Raw genomic sequence first — 27,701 nt, 5'->3', positions numbered from 1 at the left:
TAGAGCTCTTATAGATAGCGGGGTCAAGGGATACGGGGAGGGGGCAGGAACGGGGTACTGATTGTGGATGATCAGCCATGATCACAGTGAACGGCGGTGCTGGCTAGAAGGGCCGAACGGCCTCCTCCTGCACCTGCTTTCTATTGCCACCTGGGCAGCCTCCAGCCTGGTTTCTGCTCCTGCATCTCTGCAGGTGATACATGCTTATCCCCGCCCCCCCCTTATCCTTCCTCTGATTGGTTCTCCACCCTGACGCCCTCTCTCTCGGTCACGCGCCCGGCGGCTCTCTCGGTCACGCGCCCGGCGGCTCTCCACCTTGAGACCGCGCGTCGGACTCGAGCTCATTCGGAAGCGGAAACAGCGGCGAGTCGGGTTAAAGGTCGTTGCTAGGATGAAGATGGCGGACGGGCGCTGCGCCTGAATTTGCGGGACGTTCCTGAGTTGCGTTCGTTTTTATTTCGGCGGCGGCGGAGGAGGGGGAGAAGAGCGCCGCAAAGATGGGTCGGAGGTCGACCAGTTCCACCAAGAGTGGGAAGTTCATGAACCCCACTGACCAGGCCCGTAAGTTCGGGGAAGAGGGGGCGGGAGAACCGAGGCTATGGCTGGGCTTGGGGGCTGGGGCCTGGGGCCTGGGGCCTGGGCTGGTATATCGCGGATAAAATATCTTGGCTCCAAATTAACCTGTAATTAAACCAGTTTTCATTCTATACACAAGATTCCCAGCATTAAACTGGAGCATTATATGCTGCAGGCAGTCTCTCTAATTTTGCTGATCCGTTGTCCAGTGGGGAGCTTACTAGTCGTAGGTTCACGCAGAGACTTGAACACATTATCCAGGCTGAGACTTGTTTTTGATGAAAGGGGAGCGCCTGGCTCTCATAGGGATTGCGCCGAGGAGGTGCGTTGTTGTAGGTATTGTTGTTGTCTGGCTAGGACTTTAGACTGAATGCAAGGCATCTTCCTAATTTTCCTTAAGTCCAACAATGCGGATTGGGTAATTGACCAGTGGACCACTTGCATTCAGTCTGCAAGGGCTACCAGTAGCTCTGTCCTGGGGTTGGAGTACCACCTTTGTGCATGTGTTTGTGCGTGGGAGAGAGGAACAAAACTTGTTTTGCTGCCGTTGTTCTGTGGCTGTTTTGTTATTATCATTGCTTGTGTTGTTCTGTGAACATTGTAGACAGGCTTGTGGGCACATCATTAGGTTGTGATGGCTATTAACACAAACAGCATTTCACTATGTTTTGATGTACATGTGATAAATTAATGAATCTTAATCTCTTGCGTGCTACTTTAGTTCTCCATCCCACTCTCACTCTGCTCTCTCTGTCTGAGGCCTCTTACAATGAGGCCAAAGGCTTGAAGAATACTTCATCTACCACAAAAGCAACTTGGTGCATTTTGCTTTTAATACTGGGTAATAATTACATGTAACTGTTTCTTTCTGTCTTTCCTGTCAGTAATTAATTTGTGTTTTTTCACTCTCTATTCATCTAATCTGGCTTGCTGCATTTTCCCTGCTGTTAGCAACTTGTAACCCATACAATTTTTTTTTGATTTTAACCATTACTCTGACACATTAGCTTATTTGATCTCACCTTATCAAAGATATTCCCTTTGTTCCACCCACCCCTCCCAGCTGAAAACTAACTAGTTTCTCTCCTTATTCTGTTAAAGGGTCTTGGTCTTGAAATATTAACTATTTCTGTTTACACAGATGCGGCCTGTCCAGTTGATCATTTTCCAGTATTTTCTGTTTTTATGCCAGATTGCCAGCATCAGCAGCTCTGATTGAGGAGGTATAGATAATTGCTTCTCGGTGGCCTGACCATTATTTATTCCTCAATCACCATCACTAAAATAAATTAAGGAAAACTACTGCAGGTGCTAGAAATTAAAAATAAAACCAAAAATACTAGAATTACTGGGCGGTGAATAGGCTATTAAGTTCATGGTGTCAAACAGTTCTTTGCCAACTGGTCCATATCGAGTTGGACACCACCTAAGCTAATCCCATTGGTCCACATCCTTCTAAACCTTTTCAATCCATGTAGTTGTCCTTTAAATTGTGTTATTGTACCCACCACTACTTTGGTTGTTCCATGTCCAGATTGCCTCTGGGTGAAAAAGTTGCCCCTCTTGTTTCTCACCTGAAGCCTATGCCCTCAGGTTCTTGGTTCCTTATTTCTGGAGAGGGGTCAAAGCTGTGAATTCACTACCATCATAATTTTCCCTAACCACTGAGGAAACCAAATAGAAATTTGAAGAACTCCTGTCTCCTTGAATCTCCATTGCATTCCTACTCTGATTGCTTTGCTTTGGGTTGCTATACTGTTTCAGCAACAAGGTTCAGGACCAACATTTTAATGAAAGAAGGCAGGCTTGTGATGGTAGTTGGTTAGAAAGCATTTTCAAGTAAACGTCATTGACCTAGAACATCAGCTCCATTTCTACCTGACTTCCAGTGTATTTACAGATGGATACCTGTCATTTACTGTTTTAATTTCTCTGCTGTATCATTGTCACTCTTGTGGTTTTTGGTTCATACTTTATTATCTGTCCGTTAAACTTTCCCAGGATTGGAGAATCAAGAAGTAGAGGGCACAGATTTAAGGTTAGAGGGGAAAGAGTTGATGGGCTGATCTTGCCAGTTAATGCGTCGAGGAAGATTGAAAATCAGGTGTTCAGTGCCGGTTATCAGTCTCTCATATGCTGCTGCCGGAGGAAGATCTCTACTTGTGGTGGTCTCTCCCTCTCGCTCACTGCTTCCAAAGGAAGGACCCTGCATTCCAATGGTCTCTCCCTTTCCGTTGATGCTGTCATAGAAACATAGAAAATAGGTGCAGGAGTAGGCCATTTGGCCCTTCGAGCCTGCACTGCCATTCAGTATAATCATGGCTGATCATCCAACTCAGAACCCTGTACCTGCCTTCTCTCCATACCCCCTGATCCCTTTAGCCACAAGGGCCATATCTAACTGTCGGAGGATGGTGCCAGAGTTCTGGGTCTTGGGCAGGGTTAATCAATGTGCTTTGTGGATTAGATTCTAATTCACATTATGCTGTCTTTCTGGCCGCTCATTTTTTTTTCTCACTATTTTGGGTGATTTTTGAATCTGTGCGGCCTGCAGACGACAAACATTGAGCTGAACTGAATATGCCTGGAATCTTTTGTTTTATTTCTGTGTTTTTTGCGCTCTCCTTTTTGCCATTTGCGTGATTTTTTTTCCATGTGGGGTGGGGGTAGGGCAGAGTTTGATGTTCCGTGGTTTTCATTGTATCGTGACCATCTGTGGGAAAGGCAAATCTCAGGGTTGTATACTTCATACGGACTTCGATAATAAATGTACTTTGAATCTTTGGAACATGAGGCAACTTTCTTTTTACTCAAAAACTGGCACCTATGTGGAATGAGGTGCCGGAGGAAATGGTTGAGGCAGGTACCACAACAACTTTTAAAATATACTTGGACAGGTACATGGATTAAAAAGATTTAGAAAGTTATGGGAAAATGGAACTGGCTTGGATGGGCATCTTGGTTGGCATAGGAGTTGGGCCTATGGGTCTGTTTCCCTGCTGTTTATTCTGACTCTAAAGACAGCAAAAGCTACATACTTTGAGAAGTTGTTGTTGATTTTAAAGTATGTTAGATTGAAGTCTTGAGGTTGTGAAAGACTTGAATTTGTTATGGAAAACGTATGTGGAAGATTTTTCTTTTCCTTTTTTCTCTTGTTCCAATCTAATTCACAAATTTTCTTTATGAAACAGGAAAAGAAGCCAGGAAGCGGGAATTGAAAAAGGTAAGTCAGCTATCTTTACTGTTTATGTGGCATAGCAGGGCTCAAGAATAAACTTTTGTATGGTTCACCTGTGTCATGGAAGATAAAGGAACTATTACATTAAATATCAAACTGCATAAAACCATGGACTAATGAGCTAACCAGACCTTGCTGTAATGTTGCCTCCATCTTAATTTTCTTGCCTTGTTGTCGTATTTTTTCAACCTCTTCAATTCATTCAAGTTTTAAATATTCAAATGAATTCTGCATAATTGCAAACTAAATGTAAGGGAGTTTTGTCTGCCTTTCTAAATCTATTGCAATCTCAGCCTTTTCTTCACTGATCGCTTGATGGGTTTATGACCAACTTGTGAATATGAGCCATTCCCAGCAGAAGAACCCAGGGTTAATCCTTAGCTCTGCTGCTTTTGCTGATTTGAGCTGGATAGCAGTTACAGTCTGCAGTTAAGTTTAATGTTCCTGGTTTTGGAAGTTGATGGAGAAGAAGCATTTTGTCCTACTTTTCTCTTTGTAACTATCGATGTTACAGAGAAAAATGTTCAAAGAAGCAGCACCTATTGTAGCATGGAAAGAATAGAGAGCAAAAAGATTACAAATTGCAGTGAGAGGGATTGAGACTAGAAACATTTAAAAAAAAACACACACCCAGCTATCCTTCTTCCTCACACCCCCAGCTTTTTTTCTGGCATCTTCTGCCTTTCTTTAAAGTCCCGAAGAAGGGTTCTGGCCTGAAACTTTGACTGTTTGTTCATTTCCACGTATGTTGCCTGACCTGCTGAGTTCTTACAGCTTTTTGTGGACTAGTTGTCATGATCTGATCTGCATGGTACCTGAATTCACATTGTGTTAATCCCGTTGCATTTCTAGCAGTGTTCTTTAACTAATAAGCTGCAGATTATTCTTGTTTTAAATGTAAGTAGGAGTAAATTCCTTGGTGACCTGTGCTCTCTGTGCCTAACAGAACAAGAAGCAACGAATGATGGTGCGGGCAGCTGTGCTCAAAATGAAGGACCCCAAACAAATAATCAAAGACATGGAGAAACTGGATGAAATGGGTAAAGAACAATTAGAATGTTTCAGGAAGAATGACCTTATTTAAGAATGCATTTAAGATATTGGGCTAGCCACTGTGTTTGTGTTAGGAGAAAGCATTTTCGTTATATTTGAATTGTATTGCTGTTCACTTTCATGCTTGGAATAAATTTGTCAAGTGGTTGGTTATCTTTTGGCGTAAACCCCAATGTTCCAATCTCTACAGCGACCATTATGCCATTTAATTCCTATTTTATTTTGTGCATCCACCACTATTAATTTTAGATTACCCAGTGTAGTTAACATATACCTTACTGCTGCCACAAAAAAACCCAACAAATTTCATGACATATGTGAGTGAAGATGAACCTAATTCTAATATGGGTGTCTGTTGTAGACTGAGACTGAGAATGGGAAGGGGGCAGGGAAAGGGCAATCATAGTTGGGAAAAGGGAAAGGAGTGGGAAACACTAGAGAGAGATTGCGTAATCATCAGTAAACCTATAGTTTGGAATCAGATGACCTTGCCTGGTGACTCAGGGTTGCATGCGTCTGCATCTGCATCACCCCCTATCCCTGCTATTCCTCTGGCGGTGCTCCCCCCCCTTGTATTTCACAACATCCTTTGCTCCTGCCAGATTTACAGACTTGCTGTCTGCACCACATTGACAAATACTGTGCAAAGGTCTTAGCTACCCTAGCTATATATATGTGCCTAAGACTTTTGCACAGTACTATATTCAGAATGAATGACAGAAACCTTGAGCTTGGGATATTACAAAGTGTTTCAGAAAGTGTCTAACCTACCTGCTCATTGAAAGCCACTACCCTGTGGGGGGTATGTAAGGAAAGTTGTAGTCCCTCCCATACTTGCCATCTCACTGTGCAGTAGAGTTCAAATCTAGTGCGTGGTAACCACGTGACCTCTTTTACACTCTCTTGGTCACTGTAGACCAGGTATTTGAGGGTACATCTAAGGCTTACTGAATGCCTTGACTTGTAAATAAATAGTTAACGTATTGTACTTGGCAGTATTGAGTCTCGTCTGTCCCCCCTCACCTGACCCGCTAACCTGATTTCATACAACACATTGTGTTGGGGTTTGGCATATTTTCAAATGTTTGCACCGGGTTTTTGATGATATTTAATGTGCAACTTCAGTGTTTAATTCATCAAGGTGCACCATGCTGGATTGATATGACTGACTTTTTCCACAAATCTTCTGCAGAGTTCAATCCTGTTCAACAACCCCAGCTTAATGAGAAAGTATTGAAAGATAAGCGGAAGAAACTCCGAGAGACGTTTGAGCGAATCCTGCGTCTGTATGAGAAGGAAAATACTGATTTTTATAAGGAGCTGCGGAAACTTGAGACGGAATATGAACAGAAGCGATCGCAACTTTGCCAGTTCTTTGATGCTGTGAAGGTAAGGGATGGGGAGAAGCTGTTTCTGTGTTTAAGCTGTTTAATTTTGTTAACTAGAATTATCTTGTATTTGCTTCCATTGAAGGCTGTTGATTATAAAATGGTGTGGTTTTGGAGTGAATGACTATTTTGCTTTATATACCTTGTCATTCCCATGTTTAATTTCCTTTATTGGAAACACACCCTGCTCTGTGCATTTCTGCTTTGGCCTGTATCTCCCTATTGTGCATATGGAATTCAGCAATAAATGAAATGTGTATTTTGTTCAACTTTTAACAAGTTATTAGTGAGTTTGGAGACATTGGGGAATATTTTGCGAGCTGTTTCCTTATCTCTGAACATCATTTGCAAAGATCATGATCTGTCGAGGAATATTGTCACTTTGGTTCAGCGCTACCTCACTCATAGCATTGGGGCATGCTGCTCAGGCAGGGTATGAAGCGATTTGATCAGTAGTGAACTGTGTTGAACCTGACCTGCCAATTTTAATGTGTAACTGAGCTAACTAATCGATTTTAAGGAAATCATGCTCTGATTAGTTAATTTGTGTATAGTTTTGATTACTGTTATTTTTCATTGTTTATAAACTCAATGCTTTGTGTCTAATTATTCTCTGATTTAAATACATACAAAGCAACTCTGTTCATATCATCTGAATGAGATATCTAACTGTGGATTTCATTAATTTGATGCTAGTAAATCTCTAGCAAATTTTTTGTGCTGTCAGCTGTTCTTTTGTTGGCTTCACGATTTTGTAGTTCTCAGGGTAAACCACTAAATGCTCTCCAGGGTATATGGTGCTATGCTGTCTTCACTTTTTCTTTTGCTTCACACCCAATGCTAATGGATAAAATGTAAATTGTGAAACAGATGCTTTCTGTAAACAAGCATCCAATGGATAACTTCGACCTAAATCAGGAAGCAGCATTACTCTGCTGACCTTTTTAAAGGTGCTGTTTACCCACCTTTACTTCCCGTCTTCTGAAAGAAGGCTAATGCCTCAGAATGGAGACGAGGATTCCAACTTTTTCAGTAGAAAGGCACTAGCCCATGGTGAGACTCTCCATTGCAATTATTGCCAGATATTAATTTTGAAGAGACTTTCGCTTAGAACAGTGTTACAGATGGTGTTTTTCACACGGAGCTGTACTGAAATCAGCAGGATGAGTGTAGCTACTTTCTGCAGTCTGGCTATAGTCAAGGAGGTTCAAGGTCAAGGGAGAACTGAGAGCAGGCTCTGAGCACAGTACTTACTGCCCGTTACGGGGCTGGCATTTAGGGAGGCAGTGAAGGTTCTCCATCTCTAGTGGTGTTCAGAGTTTTCTTCATGTCAGTAACTTCCTCTTTGCTTTCACCACTCCCAGTCATGCAAGTCTTGGCTAGAGACTCGGGAATACTGTCACACTCAGAGGTAGAAGGATTCTTCATTGCTGTTTTGGCAACAATTTTGTTTTGCCAGTCAGGGTTGTTAGCTCTGAGCTGAACCCCTGAACTGGCAGGACCACTAAACCCCTCTACTGTTTGACATTTTTGGCATTGGTGACCCTACCAAAAGCCAAAACATGAAACCCTGACTCCAACCAGCATAGCTCTGTAGGTCGTTGTAGCATGCAAGCCTCCAAACCACAACAAGGCTATGGTTCTCTTAGAAGTCTGAGCCCAGTAGGAATGACAGATAGGAACAGTTATCAATGAGAAATATGTAACTAATGATTTCAACTAATATTAAGATAACTGGTATGCCTTTGCTAAGTATTGAGGAGTGCATGCATTTAAAGTAAGTACCTTGTACTGAAACAGTCCCTGATGATAACATTGCTCTCCTTTGGTTTCATTAGAACTTTTAAATATCAAGCCAGTTTTGTCATCCACTGTTTACCACCCTGATCAATGTAAGTGGTAATTATTCGGGAACCACTCAAACTGATCTCTGCTGTTGGAACGTTTGTAACTCCAGTGCAGTTGTTCTTAGATTTCTGCAGACCTCACCTTTGGGAAGCATCCAAAGCAAAGTACATGAATGATTGGAATAATATACATCAAAAGTCATTGTTGGTGCTGTAAGATTGTGATTTTTCCTTTTTTTTAAAAAAATTCTGTGGAGTATTATTTACAGTGTGGCTTGTTTGCTTGTTGTCTGAACAGAATGCCCAGCATGTGGAGGTGGAGAGTATTCCACTGCCAGATATGCCTCACGCACCGTCAAACATCATGATTCAGGACATACCCCTCCCGGGAGCTCAACCACCGTCGATATTGAAGAAAACATCAGCTTATGGGTGAGTAGTAATTAAATTGTACAAGCAGCTCCTTTGGCAAGAAATTGAGCAGGGAATACTTAAAGTTACAAGTATTATGTGTAACCCCCTGGGTCGCCTCAGGCTCGCTCAGCTCGTTCTTGTCTAGGGGGAGCAGCCTTCGGCCCCGCCAAAGTGGGTAATCAGCTGGTGTGGATGCTGTGTGATGTCCCCGCCTCGCCCAAAAACAGACAGTACACCATATGCGATTAAATGAGTACAATTTATAAAGGTTACTATAACTAAGTGATTAATAATGATACAGTATATATGAAGAGAAAATTAAAGAAAAGGCGCCAAACTTATCAAAGTCCAAACCACTTAGTGCACAACCGTTGGAGCTCAATTACTGAAGTCTTCTGGCCACCATTCGATCCCCTCCGAACTCCTCGACTCGCAGCTCAGGACCCTCCGAACCCCTCGACTCTCCAAACAGCTCAGGACCCTCCGAGTGGTCAACCAAGCACATCTAGCTTCATCCCCCCCCTCCTCGGAGAATCTCCCGGCCTCGGACCCCCCTTTGGGGTCCGATCCTCGCCCAGCTTAGAGCATTGCGTCCTCTCTCTCGACCCCCTCGCGCCGATCTGCCCAAAAGCCCGTCAACAAAAGCTTACAGACTCAGAAGAAAGAACATTAATCCCCATTTGGTTTACAAAGGAATACCATTCTCGTTATCAGTAAATTAGCATTCCTGCTAGTTAACAAAAAGAAGAAACCCTCTTTACATATGTTTAGGATATGAAACTCGTACTAGATCTTAAACATATCAAAGAAAAATTTATGGGCACATAATATTTCTTGCTACTTACACCAGGAAAATCCTGATTAAAATGGGTTTGTTAATTAGGACTTTTTGCTGCTTAAGCGTGAGAAGTGGAGTGATGTGAACAGTCAGCTTCTTGCTTATTGAAGCTGCCTGGTACAGATGTAGCATACGGGGTGGGGGGCAGTAGAGGTGCTGTAAGATTGGGGTTTGATACCTACTGCTGTCTCTAAGGAGTTTGTATGTTCTTCCTATGACTGCTTGGGTTTCCACTGGGTTTCTGGTTTCCTCCCACATTCAAAAGGCGCACTGTTAGGGTTAATGATTTTGTGGGCATACTGTGATGCTGCTGGAAGCGTGGCAACACTTACAGGCTGCCTGACACAATCCTCACTGATTGATGCAAATGAGGCATTTCGCTGTGACAAAGTTAGTCTTTAGATGAAAATAACTACTTTAATGGTTTATACCATCCTTTGATCACTGAGAGCAATTACAGGTGAGAGATGTACAATGGCATGAACATTTTGACTTGGATCTTAAGACTTTAGTATACAGTGTCTTTTCCATGTTTGATTGTACAATGAAATATAGTGGAAATGTTTATGATTTTCTTATCCATAACTAGTGATATTACACAGGTAAAATCCTATCTGTTGGTTAAGATGAAGTTGGATGTAATTCAGCCCTCATATTAAAGGCATTGCATTTGTCTATCAGTTCATTTTGGGACAAACTTATAGTAAGCGAGTGGCCAGAGTCTTTAATATTAATATCAATCTAGAAGTGAGAATAAATAAATTGTGTTTTATCATAACTGATACTGACTCCCCATGGTATGTTAGACTGAGTACCTGAGATTACAGACATGCGTGAATTTTAATTTTTAATTTGGACTTTATAGGAGGGGAGAAACTCATCATAAATAACTATTTTTGTTCTCCAGGCCACCCTCCAAACCTGTTACACTCATGCCACTTCCTTCTTATGGGGTTCCACGGTTGCCACCTGGTAAGAAGCCACCTGGTCCTCCACCAGGTCCTCCGCCACCACAGGTGTTAGCACTTTATGCCCGAAGGATGGGCCCTCCTCCAGGTTTACCTCTGAAAGGAAAGGATGACGATAATGTCTATGATCCTGAAACTGGTAAGACATCATCTTTAAGAGAGGCTCATTCAGATACTGAATGACTGTGCTCATATAGTTTGAGAGTGTAATTTTGGGAACGTTCATTCTGTAGTGCCTGTGGATACTGTATATGATTCCAACCTGATCTTTGCCTTTTAGCAATTCAGGATATGCAGGAGGATGAGGAGGAGGAAGACAGTGGAGATGATGATTACAACGATGTCATGGAGCAGGATCAAGATGGAGATCGAGAAGATCAAGACGAAGACAGTGATGATTCAAAGGATAAAGACAGTGATGACGATGATGATTTTCGGCACCGAGATGAAGATGATGACAGGCTGGACGATGATAAGCCAGGTACTTTCATGAGAGTGGCGATTGGTGGCACTTCCTCATGGCTTGACTGCTGTGTTCTTCATTTTATGTTGCTTTTAATAAGAACATTAAAATATTTCAATGCTCCCCCTCAGGACGTACTGTGCGGTTTGCAGATGTGCAGGACAAACACAAGAAGAAAAAGAAAAACATGAAGGAGCTGACTCCTCTGCAGGCCATGATGCTTAGAATGGCAGGTGAGTAATAATACCCCTCATTGAGAGAGCAGTGATCTACTAGGGAATGAAATTATGGTATTGATGCACTTTAAGAGATAGTATACAGATAACTTGTGCAAGCAGTCTAGGTAACTTCTTAAGTAGCTTTCCTATTGTTTCCTTTACCTGGCAAGCCCAGGAAAGTCCAAGCATTGATCTGCAGAAAACGCTGAGTTGGCTGATCATGGACAAAACATTTGTAAAAAGTCAACAGATAATAGGGGAAAGCAATACTACAGCACTACAGATTGGAAACATTTAACATCAGAAATTGAAGTAAACAAACAAAGGCATATTCCATTACGTCTGTGAACCAGTTATTGGATACATCTAAAGAGTGTGATGTAGGGTAAGAAATTAACATGTTATTTTTATTAAGTTGGAGATGTTAGGATCTAAAAGATCTTTATTAAAGTGGTGGTTGCTAAATCATCATCATCATTATCTGCTGTGTTGTATGATGTAGGCGATCATGATTGTTCTACGCAAAATTTTCTACAGAGGTGGTTTACAATTGCCTTCTTCTGGACAGTCTTTAGAAGATAGTGACCCCAGCCATTGTCAATTCTCTTCAGGGATTGTATGCCTGGTGTCAGTGATTATATAACCAGGACTTGTGGTATGCACCAGCTGCTCATATGACCACCCACCACCGTGGCTTCATGTGACTAGGGGGGATCAGGGGGATAAGCAGGTGCCACACTTTGCCCAAGGGTGTCCTGCAAGCTAGTAGAAGGAAGGAATGCTTATACCTCCTTTGGTAGCAACATATCTTCACCCTGCCACCCTTTAAGTAAATGATTTAAGTCATTATAAAAAGGTATTGTGCAAGAACCTGAATTTGCAGAATTAGGAAAAATAAGCAGGAATTGGCCACAGAGCCTTAAACCTGTTCTACCATTTGGTGCAAGAGCTGGCCAGACTAATTACTCTTTCAAAGAGATAGTACCGACCTGATGTTCTAATTATTCTCTTTCGTATTATCTTTTTTTATAAGGTAATTCTGTAATATTGAAATGTATAATTTATTAGCCCTCACATTGGTCTTGGTATTATCTCAGGGAAAATTCAGCTGCTCAGCAATAGCTAGAGATACCTTTACAGAGAAACCTATCACAGGTTTGTCCCACCATGTGAAATAACTACCTGCCAAGGATCACTTGAAGATTGCTCAGCTGTGGCAGATGGCAAAGGATTTGCCTTTGTAATTGAACTGGAATGATAATTGATGCAGTGGAAGATAATTAATTTGGATTGTTGGGGGACGGGATGGTGATGTGTAAAGGAAGTCCTGAAAGGTCAAATAGACATGAGTTAGAAAACACTTCTGTGAAGCAGAAGTGGGCCCTGAAATTCCATAGAGGTCCTCTTATTTAAATATATACATTTTGTATGTTTTCTCTTGAGTTCTTGTTTTCTGTTGATGTTGTAATTGGAGACTGATAGAGATCTCGTAGAATTTTGGAATCTAGTTTAATATCACCAGCATATGTCGTGAAATTTGTTGTCTTTGTAGCAGCAGCACAATGTAATACATAATAAGAAAAATCTTCATGGGTTCAACGTCCATTCAGAAATTGGATGGCACAGGAGAAGAAACTGTTCCCGAATTGTTGAGTGTGTGCTTTCAAGCTCCTGCACCTCCTTCCTGATAGCAATGAGAGCAAGGCATGACCTGGGAGATGGGGCTTCTTAATGGTGGACACCGCCTTTTTGAGGCATCGCTCCTTGAAGATGTCCTGGACACTACAGAGGCTAGTGCCCACGATGGAGCTGACTGAGTTCACAACTTCCTGCAGCTTCTTTCAATCCTGCGCAGTAGCTTCCCCCCCCCCCCCCCCCACAACTGTACCAGACGGTGTTAGAATGCTCTCCATGGTATAGCTATAGAAATTCAGGGCCACATATTTTTATAATTAATGTAAGTCAGCAAAATTTACCCAGGGTAGTGAGTACTTGGCTTAGTTGTGTATGTAATAATACAAACTCTCTCAAGGAATTGTTGCATGAGATTAGGATTCATTGAATTGGGATAATATATAACCACTGGTTGGGTGTTGGTTGATGGAGCAACAGGGTGTCACTGGGTTGAATTACTTCAGGATTACTACTTGCCCTCAGCTGTTTCCCATTCATGGTGATGACCCAAAATATGGAAATAAATGTATTTCTCACCAATACAAAGCTAGTTTGGAAATTAATCTAAAAGGATGCAGTGAAAGGTAGCATGTGTAGCTTCTAAGAAAATTTTAACTAGAAATTAAAATGCAGTATCTGCTTTCTAACAGGACAAGATTTCCCAGAGGAGGAGGAGGAGGAGGAAGAGGAGCCCACTCCTGAGGCAGCCGCTGAAGAAGAGAAGATGGATACAGAGGAACAGAGTCGTGAAAAGCGACAGCTGGAGGAAAGCCAGCCAGAAGGGCCACAGGTACCGCCGCCAACCCAGATGCCCCCCAGAGCACCGATGCAAGCTCCACCAATGCCTGGGCCTCCTCCACTTGGACCTCCACCTGCACCTCCACTAAGACCTCCAGGGCCACCATCTGGCCTACCACCAGGACCACCCCCAGGTAAGAAACAAGACTGAAGCTCCCAATGATGTGACTGTTTATGATGGAAACTGAACATTTGAAATTCCTGTTAATCGCAAATATATTTATATAAGCATCATGCTGTAGATGCTTTGAAGTAGATGTTTGAAGTTGCTCTGCCTAACTCGGGTAGATCTGAGCTAATACAGTTGAAGCACGATGGGGAACTGGAAGGTAAAATGAAACATGGGCTCCTCTTGCCACATCACAGAATTCAAACTTACTCGCAAGCAGTTTACTCTGTGATAACTAGCAGTGCAGTTGGAGTAATAATGCTTCTTTTAACTAACAGTTATGGATAGCTGTTTCTCAAATCTTGTCATTGGTGAAAGTCTGTGAAGGAAGAGTGGCGAAAGTCTTTGCTTTGTGTGCTTATAGATTTCTAAGCCTTGAACAGCTAACGAGCAGTGATGTTTGAGTTGGGATATAATATTACCTGTTAAAATAAAATACAAATAATTGAATGGAGGGAAGTAAATCCAACAGTTTAGTTTTTTTATTAATTGGATGTACATGTTGGCCTGAGGCATATTATTGGCAGTGTGGTGAGACCTGTACTCTGCACCTAACTTATGCTGAGTGTCCAAGTACTTTATTTATCTCACTTTGTGTCAAAAATAATTTCTCCTTTCTTCATTAGTGACAGTTCTCCCATTTATTAGTTTAATATTCAGCCGTGCTTGGTTCAGGGAAAAAAGATCTGCCATCCATAATAAATCTTTGACTCCTGTCCTTTCTCCGTGATTGTCCGGTTACTCAGCTTGCAGGTTGTTCCAGCATACTTGAGAGAGGCATTTAAGGAATGTCCCTTTAAATTAAATCAAGTATTTGAAAATCTAAAAAGCAAAGTGAGATCTTTATGGAACCCTGTAACATTGTAAATAGGAAGGAAAAATGTGTGTAGAAGTTTCATTATTTTGATTAGTTTTAAGAGCAGAGGCATTTGCCCATTTAACTTCTCCATTCACTAAGATCACATATGATCTTTTACCTCAGAGCTACTTTCTTGCACAAACCCCATAATCCATTGATTGCCTTAATATCAGGCGTTTAGATTTTAATATACTGTACTCATCAACAAGAATCAGCGGAGGATGAAGACCTGTGAACCACAAGTTCATGGACTGCATTCAGAGGATCGTGAGCATGAGGGTCAGTGATCCCTAGTAGGGGAGTAGAAAGGGGTTTGGTTTGCTGTATCTTGGCGTCAGTTTGTTTTGTTGGATGTTCTGTCTTACGCTGGCGTCGGAAGTGTGATGCCACTTGTGGGCTGCTCCCAGTACATCACTAGACCGTGTTGGTTGTTAATGCAAAGAATGCATATAACTCAATGTTTTAACTTATGTGTTTTAGAAATGTGGGTTATGACCAAAGTAAAAACTGATTGGAGTCGCCCAGCACTATAGTGCATGGGTGTTTATTAGGTGCGTCAAAAATCAAACTTGCAAAAATTAGTGAAAAGAAAAAAATAGAAGTATTTACAAAGTGATATCTACAAGTAAACACAATAAAGTTCTGTACTTATTCTTGTCCAGTGGTAACTCTTCGCAGCCCCTATCTCTCTCATACTGAGGGCAAAGAGTTTTTTTTAGGCATTGGGACGTATATAAGAGGAAATCTTCAGATGCTGGAAATCCAACCTATGCACACACTGTTGGAGAAACTCAGCAGGCCAGAAATGTCAACTGTACTCTTTTCCACAGATGCTGCCTGGCTTGCTGAGTTCCCCCAGCATTTTGCGTGTGTTGATTGGGACATATATCTTTAATTACCAACAAAGTTAAGACTACACACAAATAAGAATATGATGCACCCGCATGTAGTATTAAGAAATAAACAGATATCTACCTTAAATACGGCATACGAATAACATATACATATTTTCACATCCCCATTACTAAAGAAATGAATATTCCGCCATGTATGATTTCAGGTTTGTAGATAATTGGGCTTTGTTCCAGGGAAGGTGGGATCTGTTCCGAAGGGACGGTTTACACCTGAACTGGAGCAGTACTAACATTCTTGAAGGGAAGTTTGCTAGTGCTTCTTGGGAGGTGGCGGGGAGGTTTAAACTAAATTTGCAGGGGGTGGGGATCTAGAATGTGAGAGAGGATAGCGAGAGGAAGAATAAAAGATAGGTGGGGACAACACGGTTCCGGAATATTAAGTGTGTAGTAGAGAAAGGTGAGGCGGATCAAGTGATAAGGAGGACACATGTACAGAGGGATGGTCTGACAGAACATGGAGTTAAATGTGTTGAAAGATAAGTAAATTTAGGAAGGACAACAAAATTCTAGGGGTGTATAGCCCTATGGGAGTTCGGGGAGCTGGGTTAAGCACAATAGGCAGCGATTCAAACAGAGAGAGGAGAAATGGGCTAAAAATTCTATATCTGAATGCACGAATTGTCAGAAATAAGGCGGATGAGCTTGAAGCTCAGGTGCGAATGGGTAACTATGATGTTGTTGGGATAACGGAGACATGGCTGCAGGGAGATCAGACCTGGGAAATGAATGTACAAGGGTATATGTGCTATCGTAGGGACAGAAATGTGGGCAGAGGGGGTGGGGTGGACATAGGGTCAGGAGAAGTGGAGTCTATGTGGATAGAACTGAGGAACAGTAAGGGCAAAAGGACCCAAATGGGTGTTGTCTACAGGCCACCAAACAGTAGCATGGATATTGGGTGCAAGTTGAATAGGGAGTTAACATTGGCATGTGGCAAAGGTAATGTCGCAGTAGTTATGGGGGATTTCAACATGCAGGTGAACTGGGAGAATCAGGTTGGTGCTGGACCACAGGATAGGGAGTTTGTAGAGTGCCTACAGGATGCATTCTTGGAACAGCTTGTACGAGAGCCGACCAGGGACAAGACTATTCTGGATTTAGTGTTATGTAATGAACAGGATTTGATAAGCGATCTTGCAGTAAAGGAGCCATTAGGAGGTAGTGATCATAATATGATAAGTTTTTATCTGCAATTTGAGAAGGATAAGGGCAGCTCAGAGATGTCAGTGTTGCAGTTGAACAGGGGAAACTATGGAGCCATGCAGGAGGAGCTGGCCAAAGTTGACTGGACGGATAGCCTAGCAGAAAAGACAGTGGAACAGCAATGGCAGGTATTCTTGGGAATAATGCACAAGATGCAAAATCAGTTCATCCCCCAGAGAAGGAAGGATTCAAAGGGGGAAAAGGGTCCACAGTGGTTGACAGAGGAAGTCAGAGATTGCATAGCATTAAAAAAAAGGAAGTATGTCAGAGCTAAGGTGAGTGGGAGGACAGATGATTGGGAAGTTTTTAAGGAACAACAGAACTTAACTAAAAAGGCAATACGGGGAGAAAAAATGAGGTATGAACACAAGCTAGCCAGGAATATAAAGGAAGATAGCAAAAGCTTTTTTAGGTATGTGAAGAGAAAGAAGATAGTTAAGAACAATGATGGGCCCTTGAAGAATGAATTGGGTGAAATTGTTATGGGAAACAGAGAAATGGCAGAAAAATTTAATGAGTACTTCAGATCTGTTTTCATTAAGGAAGACACAAGCAATCTCCCAGATGTATGGATGGGCTAAGGACATAGGGTAACAGAGGAAATGAAACAGATTGACATTAGGAAGGAAACGGTGATGAGTTGACTGATGGGTGACAAATCCCCAGGTCCAGATGGTCAGCATCCTAGGGTACTAAAGGAGGTGGCCCTGGAAATTGCGGATGCATTGGTAATCATTTTCCAATGTTCCTTAGATTCAGGATCAGTTTCTGAGGATTGGAGAATGGCTAATGTTATCCCACTTTTTAAGAAAGGAGGGAGGGAGAAAACAGAGAACTATCGACTTGTCAGCCTGGCATCGGTGGTGGGGAAGATGCTAGAGTCCATTATTAAGGATGAAATAGTAGCATATCCAGATAGCAGTGATAGGATTGGGCTGAGCCAGCATGGATTTACCAAGGGTAAATCATGCTTGACTAATCTGTTGGAGTTTTTCGAGGATGTAACCAGGAAGTTAGACGGAGGGGATCCAGTGGATGTAGTGTACCTCGATTTTCAGAAGGCATTTGATAAGGTCCCACATAGGAGATTGGTGGGTAAAATCAAAGCTCAGGGCATTGGGGGGAAGACATTGACTTGGATAGAAAACTCGTTGGCAGATAGAAAGCAAAGGGTAGCGGTGAATGGGTGTTGCTCAGAATGGCAGGTGGTGACTAGTGGGGCGCCACAGGGCTCGGTATTGGGACCACAGCTGTTTACAATTTACGTCAATGATGTAGATGAAGGCGTTGAGAATAACATCAGCAAACTTGCTGATGATACTAAGCTGGGTGGCAGTGTGACATGTGATGAGGATGGTAGGAGAATTCAGGGTGACTTGGATAGGCTGGGTGAATGGGCAGGTACTTGGCAGATGACGTTTAATGTGAATAAGTGTGAGGTTATCCACTTTGGGAGTAAGAACAGGAAGGCAGATTATTATCTGAACAGTGTAGAGTTAGGTAAGGGAGAAATACAAAGAGATCTAGGAGTCCTTGTTCATCAGTCACTGAAGGTGAATAAGCAAGTGCAGCAGGCAGTGAAGAAGGCTAATGGAATGTTGGCCTTTATTACAAAGGGAATTGAGTACAAGAGCAAGGAAATCCTCTTGCATTTGTACAGAGCCCTGGTGAGACCACACTTGGAGTATTTTGTACAGTTTTGGTCTCTAGGGTTAAGGAAGGACATCCTGGCTGTAGAGGAAGTGCAGCGTAGATTCACAAGGTTAATTCCTGGGATGTCTGGACTGTCTTACGCAGAGATGTTAGAGAGACTGGGCTTGTACACACTGGAATTAAGGAGATTGAGAGGGGATCTGATTGAAACATATAAGATTATTAAGGGATTGGGCAAAATAGAGGCAGGAAATATGTTCCTGATGCTGGGAGAGTCCAGAGGGCATGGTTTGAGAATAAAGGGTAGGTCATTTAGAACAGAGTTAAGGAAAAACTTCTTCTCCCAGAGAGTTGTGGGGGTCTGGAATGCACTGCCTCAGAAGGTAGTGGAGGCCAATTCTCTGGATGCTTTCAAGAAGGAGCTAGATAGGTATCTTATGGATAGGGGAATCAAGGGATATGGGGACAAGGCAGGAACCGGGTATTGATAGTAGATGATCAGCCATGATCTCAAAATGGCAGTGCAGGCTCGAAGGGCTGAATGGTCTACTTCTGCACCTATTGTCTATTGTATGATGAGAAAGGTACCATAAAGCCAACCCCAGCGTATCAGCTCAGTTTAGAATTAAACTAAACCTCAAGACCTCAAGGGTGGTGTTCTCAGGATTGCTGCCAGTACTACGTGATAGTGATGGTAAGAATTGGAGGAGATGGCTGTTGAATGCGTGGCTGAAGAGTTGGTGCAGGGGGCAGGGTTTTGGATTTTTGGACCATTGGGATCTCTTCTGGGGAAGGTGGGACCTGTACAGATTGGATGGGTTGCACCTGAACTCGAGGGGGAGCAATATCCTTGCTGGTAGGTTTGCTAGCATGGTTTGGGAGGGTTTAAACTAATTTGCAAGGGGGATGGGAACCGGAGCGATAGAGCAGTGAAAGAAGTGCATGGAGTAAAGCCAGATCTAACATATAGAGAGGCTTTGAGGAAAGAAAAGCAGAATAAAGGTAGTAAGGTAGAAGGGCTAAAGTGTGTGTACTTCAATGCAAGAAGCATCAGGAACAAAGGTGGTGAACTGAGAGCTTGGATACATACATGGAATTATGATGTAGTGGCCATTACGGAGACTTGGCTGGCACCGGGGCAGGAATGGATTCTCAATATTCCTAGATTTCAGTGCTTTAAAGGGGATAGAGAGGGGGGGAAAGGGGAGGGGAGGTGTGGCATTACTGGTCAGGAATACTATTACAGCTGCAGAAAGGGTGGGTAATCTAGCAGGATCCTCTTTTGAGTCAGTATGGGTGGAAGTCAGGAACAGGAAGGGAGCAGTTACTCTACTGTGGGTATTCTATAGGCCTCCTGGTAGCAGCAGAGATACCGAGGAGCAGATTGGGAGACAGATTTTGGAAAGGTGCAAAAATAACAGGGTTGTTATCATGGTTGACTTTAACTTCCCTAATATTGATTGGCACTTGATTAGTTCCAAGGGTTTAGATGGGGCAGAGTTTGTTAAGTGTATCCAGGATGGATTCCTGTCACAGTATGTTGATAGGCTGACTAGGGGGAATGCCATACTAGATCTAGTATTAGGTAACGAACCGGGTCAGGTCACAGATCTCTCAGCGGGTGAGCATCTGGGGGACAGTGACCACCGCTCCCTGACCTTTAGCATTATCATGGAAAAGGATAGAATCAGAGAGGATAGGAAAATTTTTAATTGGGGACGTGCAAATTATGATGCTATAAGGCTAGAACTTGTGGGTGTGAATTGGGATGATGTTTTTAAAGGGAAATGTACTATAGACGTGGTTGATGTTTCGGGATATCTTGCCGGATGTTAGGGATAAATTTGTCCCAGTGAGGAAGATAAAGAATGGTAGGGTGAGGGAATCATGGGCGACAAGTGAAGTGGAAAACCTAGTCAGGTGGAAGAAGGCAGCATACACGAGGTTTAGAAAGCAAGGATCAGATGGGTCTATTGAGGAACATAGGGTAGCAAGAAAGGAGCTTAAGAAGAGGCTGAGAAGAGCAAGAAGGGGGCATGAGAAGGCCTTGGCGAGTAGGGTAAAGGAAAACCCCAAAGCATTCTTCAATTATGTGAAGAACGAAAGAATGACAGGAGTGAAGGTAGGACCAATTAGAGATAAAAGTGGGAAGATGTGCCTGGAGGCTGTGGAAGTGAGCGAGGTCCTCAATGAATACTTCTCTTCAGTATTCACCACTGAGAGGGAACTTGATGACAGTGAGGACAATATGAGTGAGGTTGATGTTCTGGAGCATGTTAATATTAAGGGAGAGGAGGTGTTGCTGTTGTTAAAATACATTAGGACAGATAAGTCCCCGAGGCCTGAAGGAATATTCCCCAGGCTGCTCTATGAGACAAGGGAAGAGATTGCTGAGCCTCTGGCTAGGATCTTTATGTCATCGTTGTCCACAGGAATGGAACTGGAAGATTGGAAGGAGACGTGTCCCCTTGTTCAAAAAAGGTAGTAGGGATAATCCAGGTAATTATAGACCAGTGAGCCTTCCGTCTGTGGTGGGAAAGCTGTTGGAAAAGATTCTTAGTTATAGGATCTATAGGCATTTAGAGAATCATGGTCTGATCAGGGACAGTCAGCATGGTTTTGTGAAGGGCAGATCGTGCCTAACAAGCCTGATAGAGTTCTTTGAGGAGGTGACCAGGCATATAGATGAGGGTAGTGCAGTGGATGTGATCTGCATGGATTTTAGTAAGGCATTTGACAAGGTTCTACATGGTAGGCTTATTCAGAAAGTCAGAAGGCATGGGATCCAGGGAAGTTTGGCCAGGTGGATTCAGAATTGGCTTGCCTGCAGAAGGCAGAGGGAGTACATTCAGATTGGAGGATTGTGACTATTGGTGTACCACAAGGATCTGTTCTGGAACCTCTACTTTTTGTGATTTTTATTAATGACCTGGATGTGGGGGTAGAAGGGTGGGTTGGCAAGTTTGCAGACGACACAAAGGTTGGTGGTGGTGTAGATAGTGTAGAGGATTGTCGAAGATTACAGAGAGACATTGATAGGATGCAGAAGTGGGCTGAGAAGTGGCAGATGGAGTTCAACCTGGAGAAGTGTGAGGTGGTACACTTTGGAAGGACAAACTCTAAGGCAGAGTACAAAGTAAATGGCAGGATACTTGGCAGTGTGGAGGAGCAGAGGGATCTGGGGATACATGTCCACAGATTCCTGAAAGTTGCCTCACAGGTAGATAGGGTAGTTAAGAAAGCTTATGGGGTGTTAGCTTTCATAAGTCGAGGGATAGAGTTTAAGAGTCACGAGGTAATGATGCAGCTCTATAAAACTCTAGTTAGGCCACACTTAGAGTACTGTGTCCAGTTCTGGTCACCTCAGTATAGGAAGGATGTGGAAGCATTGGAAAGGGTACAGAGGAGATTTACCAGGATGCTGCCTGGTTTAGAGAGTATGGATTATGATCAGAGGTTAAGGGAGCTAGGGCTTTACTCTTTGGGAGAGGAGGAGGATGAGAGAAGACATGATAGAGGTGTACAAGATATTAAGAAGAATAGACAGAGTGGACAGCCAGTGCACCACTGCTCAGTACAGGAGGACATGGCTTTAAGGTAAGGGGTGGGAAGTTCAAGGGGGATATTAGAGGAAGGTTTTTCACTCAGAGTGGTTGGTGCGTAGAATGCACTGCCTTAGTCAGTAGTGGAGGCATATACACTAGTGAAGTTTAAGAGACTACTAGACAGGTATATGGAGGAATTTAAGGTGGGGGGGGGTATATGGGAGGCAGGGTTTGAGGGTCAGCACAACATTGTGGGCCAAAGGGCCTGTAACCTGCTGTACTTTTCTATGTTCTAACCTTTGGTGTCTGATTCTAAATGTATGCAACAATGCAGAAGGAAAACAGTTGGTACACAGACAAAGACATTGAAATGTCCACACTCACCACAACAATAGCAGAATGACAAGCCGATGTTTGTGTGTATGCGAACGTGTGTATGTACAGAGTGCATTTACCAAGTGCTGTCCATCACAATATGACTAATAAACCCATTCTAATCTAATCTAATCACAATCCTCTTAGTTCAAGAATTCATTGTCTTCTAGGTAAGGAAATTTTCTATCCTGATTAGTCAATGATTTATTTTCAGATTGACCCCTAGTCTGGACACCAGGCTGGAGAAACATCATCCCAGCATTTTAACCTGTTAATCTCTCCTGTCTAACAAACTCACCGTTCCAAGAATTCATGGGGTGAACTTTAGCTTTCGTATCTCCATTGCAAGTCCTTTGTTCTGATATCAGACCTACTGTATTCACAATATTCAAAATGGATTTTCACCAGAGCCCTCAATAATTAGAGCAAGACGTCTCTACTTTGCTACTCAAATACTCTTGCAATAAAGGCCAGCATATAAATGCTTTCCAAATTGCTTCCTGTACCTGTAAATTAACTCTGAGTGATTCAGGTACCAGGACACTTTGAACCTTTCAATTTTTTTAATTAAAAAAAGATTCTCTGCCATTTTTCTTGCTCATTTTCATATTTATTCCATTTGCCACGTCCTTGCCTATTCACTTAACCTGTACATATTGCCCTTAGTTACCTTACATTTTCCTGAGGAGTAGGCCATCTACCCATTGAGCCTGCATCACTATTCAATAAGATGGTCAGGCCATGTACTCGTCTCCACCTAACTGCCTTTCCCCATTATGCTCAATTCCCCAACAATGCAAAAATCTATCCAATCCTGTCTTAAATATATTTACTGAGATAGCTTCATCGGGCAGAGAATTCCACAGATTCACCACTCTCTGGGAAAAGCAGTTCCTCCTTATCTCCGACCTAAATCTACTCCCTCGATTCTTGAGCCTATGTCCCCTAGTTGTAGTCTCACCATCCAGTGGAAACAGCTTTCTTGCCTCTATTTTACCTATCCCTTTCATAATTTTAAATGTTTCTATAAGGTCTCCTCGCATTCTTCTGAATTCTAGCGAGTACAGTCCCAGGCAACTCAATCTCTCCTCATAGTCTAACCCCCCTCATCCCTGGAATCAACCTGGTGAACCTCCTCTGCACCGCCTCCAAAGCCAGTCTATCCTTCCTCAAGTAAGGAGACCAGAACTGCATGCAGTACTCCAGGTGTGGCCTCAAATCCCAGCAAATCAGCAAACTTGTCTATATTATACTTGGTGCTGAATTGAAGTCATTGATCTAGCTTGTGAACGGCTAGGTCCCAGCACCACTCCGCAACCTGGTGGCTTGTAGCCTCCAAATCTGATTTATTCCTTTATTTCCTGTTTATTAGCCAACCCTCAATTGATACCAGTAAATTGCCCCCATTCCTGTGTGCTCCAATTTTGTTCAATAGTTTCTTGTGTGATTCCTTTCTCAAAAGCCAGCTGAAAATCCAAATATATCATATCAACTAGTTTTATTTATTCCACTAATCCATTCTTATGAAAAAACACTAACAGATTTGCAGATTCTGCAATCTATTATTTTTGAGCTCTGTTACTATAATAACAGATTGCAGCCTTTTACCCACCATTGATATTAAGCTAGTTTGTCTGTAGTTCCCTATTTTCATTCCTGTCTTTGATAGAGTAATGGTTGTTACATTGTAAATTACAGGATTAATTCACGTATTTGTTTATTCTGACTTAACTGTGTACTGTTTATCACAGGGGCACCTCCATTCATACGACCACCAGGGTTGCCTGGAATCAGAGGACCGATTCCACGCTTGCTTCCTCCTGGACCACCACCAGGGCGACCTCCAGGCCCACCACCAGGACCCCCGCCAGGCCTTCCTCCAGGCCCACCACCCCGCGGACCCCCTCCAAGATTGCCACCACCTGCACCCCCAGGTAAGTTCAAATAAATTGGAGTTGGCGGATGAGATATGCTTATGAACTGCGGTCAAAAGGCTGTTTCAGTTCAGGTGAAGATCCTTGATCCAAAACGTCAATTGTTTCCCTCCCCAGGTGACTTAATGTGTTCCCACAGCAGGTTTTTAGATCCAGATTCCAGCATTTGCAATGTCCTGTGTCTTCTCTGATTGTATCATACCTGTTAGTGGGTCATATATGTCCCACTTAATACAGTTCAAAGTAAATTTATTATCAAAGTACATATATGCCACCATATACAGCCCTGGGATTCATTTCCTTGCAGTCATACTCAATAAATCCATAGAGTACTAACCATAACAGAATCAGTGAAAGACCCTACCAGAATGCAGAAGACAACAAACTGTACAAATACAAAAAGAAAGAAATAATAATAAATAAATAAGCAATAAACGTGGAGATGAAGAGTCCTTGAAAGTGAGTCCATAGGTTGTGGGAACATTTTAGTTATGGAGCAAGTGAAGTTATCCCTTTTGTTTCAAGTGACTGATAGGACTGAGAGGGGTAATAACTACCTGAACTTGGTGGTATGAGTCCTGAAGCATTGTCCCACTCCCTTAACTCATCAGACTTTGAACTTGAGTTCGACATCTGTGCTGCCTAATGTGCAGTCACTTGGTATTCTCGCATCGCCTCCTTCCACATGCTGACTTTTGTGTTCAAGGCTACCTTTTATAGAGCAGATGAAGTAAATTATAAATGCTTGTAAGTGATATTTGTTGTTGCACAGAATCAGTACTTTAAAGAATATGATGTGGAAATAAAATGTATTTATTTGTGTAGTCTTATAGCAATTTCTGTGAGGTACAGTGGAAATAACGTACTAACTCTGAACAAGTTACAGTAAATCAAAAGTGGTATTTGAAGAGTCAGGTGAATCATAAGCACTCTATCTGGACGGTGAAACAAAAGGAAATTTGTATTTAATTATCATTGTTTAAGGAAATGTAATTGTTCATTGATTTTCTGGAGTTGTCTAAATTTCCCTTTCTGTTTTAAGGTATCCCACCTCCTCGGCCAGGTATGATACGCCCACCCTTGGCTCCTCCACTTGGTCCCGCGCCCCCAGGATTGTTTCCACCAGCCCCAGTGCCGAACCCCGGTGTCCTCAGTGCTCCTCCAAGTCTCATCCAGCGGCCGAAGATGGATGAGAACATCACCACCATCGAGAAGAAAGCTATCGCCACGATCAGTGCAAAGCCCCAAATCACCAATCCTAAGGCAGAGATCACCCGCTTTGTGCCTACCGCCTTGCGAGTCAAGCGAGAAAGTAAGAGTCAGGTGCCACTGAAGAAAGGAGAGGAAGAGGTTGTCGCTCCGACAAAGCCAGTACCAAAGGCTTCACCAGCTGTCTCAATTCAAACAAAGGATGACATATATGAGTCTTTCATGAAAGAAATGGAAGGTCTTTTATAACTAACTCAGACTTGGCCCCTCCTTGTCCTAGATTACCAACCTCTCAGCCGTGCTCTTTGAGATTCATGTCTAAATGCATCCCCAAATTTGCTTTTTTAAAATATAAATACATTTCTGTAACATGAATGTTTATGTGAAAACACTGATTTATAAAATTGTTATTCCTATGATGTAACTCAACCCTATAACCTGTGTGGTTAGGAATTTTGCAACTGAGAACAGACCCTTACTCGTGAGCTTTCAAACACTGTGGCTGAAGATTAGACTTGCTGCATGCTTGCAAGCATTATCAAAACCAGAATTAAAAGATAACTGCTTCAAGGATAAGGGGTAATGATTTACAGAGACATTTTGTAGGAAATGTTGGAGAAAATATCATTTTCATTTGTATAATTTAAACACAGGAGTCTCCAACAGTAAGAGTTTCAACCTTTAGCACTGACAGTTAGAGAAAATAGTTTTGGATTGGTGAATTTAAAAAAAGTTTGGGGCAAATTGGGTATCAGAGGTCATGCGTTAGCAGTTATAAAGTCCCTTTCGTATTCTTAGCTCAACTGAATTGCTAAGCTTGTGGCAGGGTGAGAGGGCTCATTCTCCCATTGATGTCTACTGAAACTATTGTCAAAAAATATTCCCTTTTTTTGTGTTGTGGGTGTCTGTACATATAGCCCTCGGTAGTATCTCTGCCCAGTCTTCCTTTAAGTGAATGCTTAACTTCCTATTTTACATGAATAATTTTGGTACTGTATCAGTACTGGTGTGTATACAGAGGCAGAACTTTGACAGGACTGATAATAAGTGGTTCCACTGATCACATCCCTTAATGAATTTCTTGGAAATAGATTGGAGACAAAAAGCTTGATAATTCATCTTTTTGCAAATGTGCAATGTAATGTTAAAAATGTTTGTTTTGTTTTATTAAGCTTTTCTGTGTAAAAGCTGGTAGTGTAGTGGCATCAGCACTGGACTTCGAGGCCAATGGTCTCCTTGCATGCTTTCCATCCTTGCTGGGTTGAGTGTTAAGGTAGCAACTCAGCCTCTTTTTTTTTAAAAAAAGACATGCTAAGGAAATGGAAAAGATTGCCACCCAAAGTGGCACAAGGTGCAAAAAGGAACAAGATCTAACTTTTATTGGCATATCTGTTACAATTGCTCTGGAGCTCATCCAAACTATAAAACCTTCTTTTTCCACACAATTTCACATCTGCATTGCATTAATGTAGGGCATGGATTTTTAAAGGCATCCCTGTACTTGTCTGTTGTCATTATCCATATCTAGTGTTCCAAGGCATACTAGGGTAAATTATTGAATGTTCATGAATGAATGCTATTCTTCTGTGCCACTGCAAGTATATCATCAACATCATGCAAGGGTAGATCTATAACCACCAGTATTTCAGCTTCCTGTGATAGCTTTCTAAACACTCTGTAGACATTACTTGCTTTATGCCAATGTTGCATAAAACTTCAATAAATTTCCTATTTACACATTTTGGAAATGGATGGCAACTCAATTTCAATCAAATAATCCAAGGACCTAATCAGAAAACACTGCAGTTTTAAGACTATTCATTGAGGTGAATTATTGTATTGTTTGATCCTTTTGTGTTACAAAGTAAATAGAATTGGTTCAATTAATAGATCTCTTGTTTTTATTTTGCTTAAAATGAAGACTATTGTACCAATTTTGCCACTTCACAGTACACATCTGTCATAAAGGAGAAGTGAGTGTTTGTTCATAACTCAAAGTTAAGTTATTACTATCTGTGTTGGGTACATTAATCAACATCTGAAGGGTTCAAGTTTCAATTCAGGGATAGAGAAACTCTAAACTGACAAAGTGAAATGGACTGTTGCCGGGACCATCCTTTAGATGAGATTTTGAACTGAGGCCTGTTCTAGGCTTGGCCAATATTTATTCTTCTCTCAATGCTACTAAAAATGATTAGTACAATCCTGCCTAATTGGCAGCCACATTTCCTACATGACAACAAAGACTTGCTTATAAAGTACTTTTTTCTTTTTACAATAAAAGATTTACAGAGTGCAACACATAGATACATCTCAACATAACTTGTGTATATTCATATATTGTAATAAAATTTATCAAAATGTT

At 42.1% G+C, this 27,701-nt stretch overlaps 1 protein-coding gene across 1 annotated transcript; it reads left to right on the top strand.

Moving 5' to 3' along the window:
- The first annotated feature begins 361 nt into the window (after nt 1–361).
- Nucleotides 362–27,219, top strand: LOC132382986 (WW domain-binding protein 11). The gene is made up of 11 exons (XM_059953638.1): nt 362–561; nt 3,768–3,799; nt 4,761–4,854; nt 6,060–6,256; nt 8,401–8,534; nt 10,262–10,461; nt 10,603–10,803; nt 10,917–11,018; nt 13,328–13,609; nt 23,945–24,127; nt 25,170–27,219. The coding sequence occupies exons 1-11, from the start codon at nt 498–500 to the stop codon at nt 25,583–25,585; spliced, it is 1,905 nt and encodes a 634-aa protein (XP_059809621.1). The 5' UTR covers nt 362–497; the 3' UTR covers nt 25,586–27,219.
- Nucleotides 27,220–27,701: the final 482 nt, after the last annotated feature.

The sequence above is a fragment of the Hypanus sabinus genome, chromosome 29, assembly GCF_030144855.1.
Source record: "Hypanus sabinus isolate sHypSab1 chromosome 29, sHypSab1.hap1, whole genome shotgun sequence".
NCBI lineage: Eukaryota > Metazoa > Chordata > Chondrichthyes > Myliobatiformes > Dasyatidae > Hypanus > Hypanus sabinus.
This window is presented reverse-complemented; position numbering and strand designations above follow the sequence as displayed.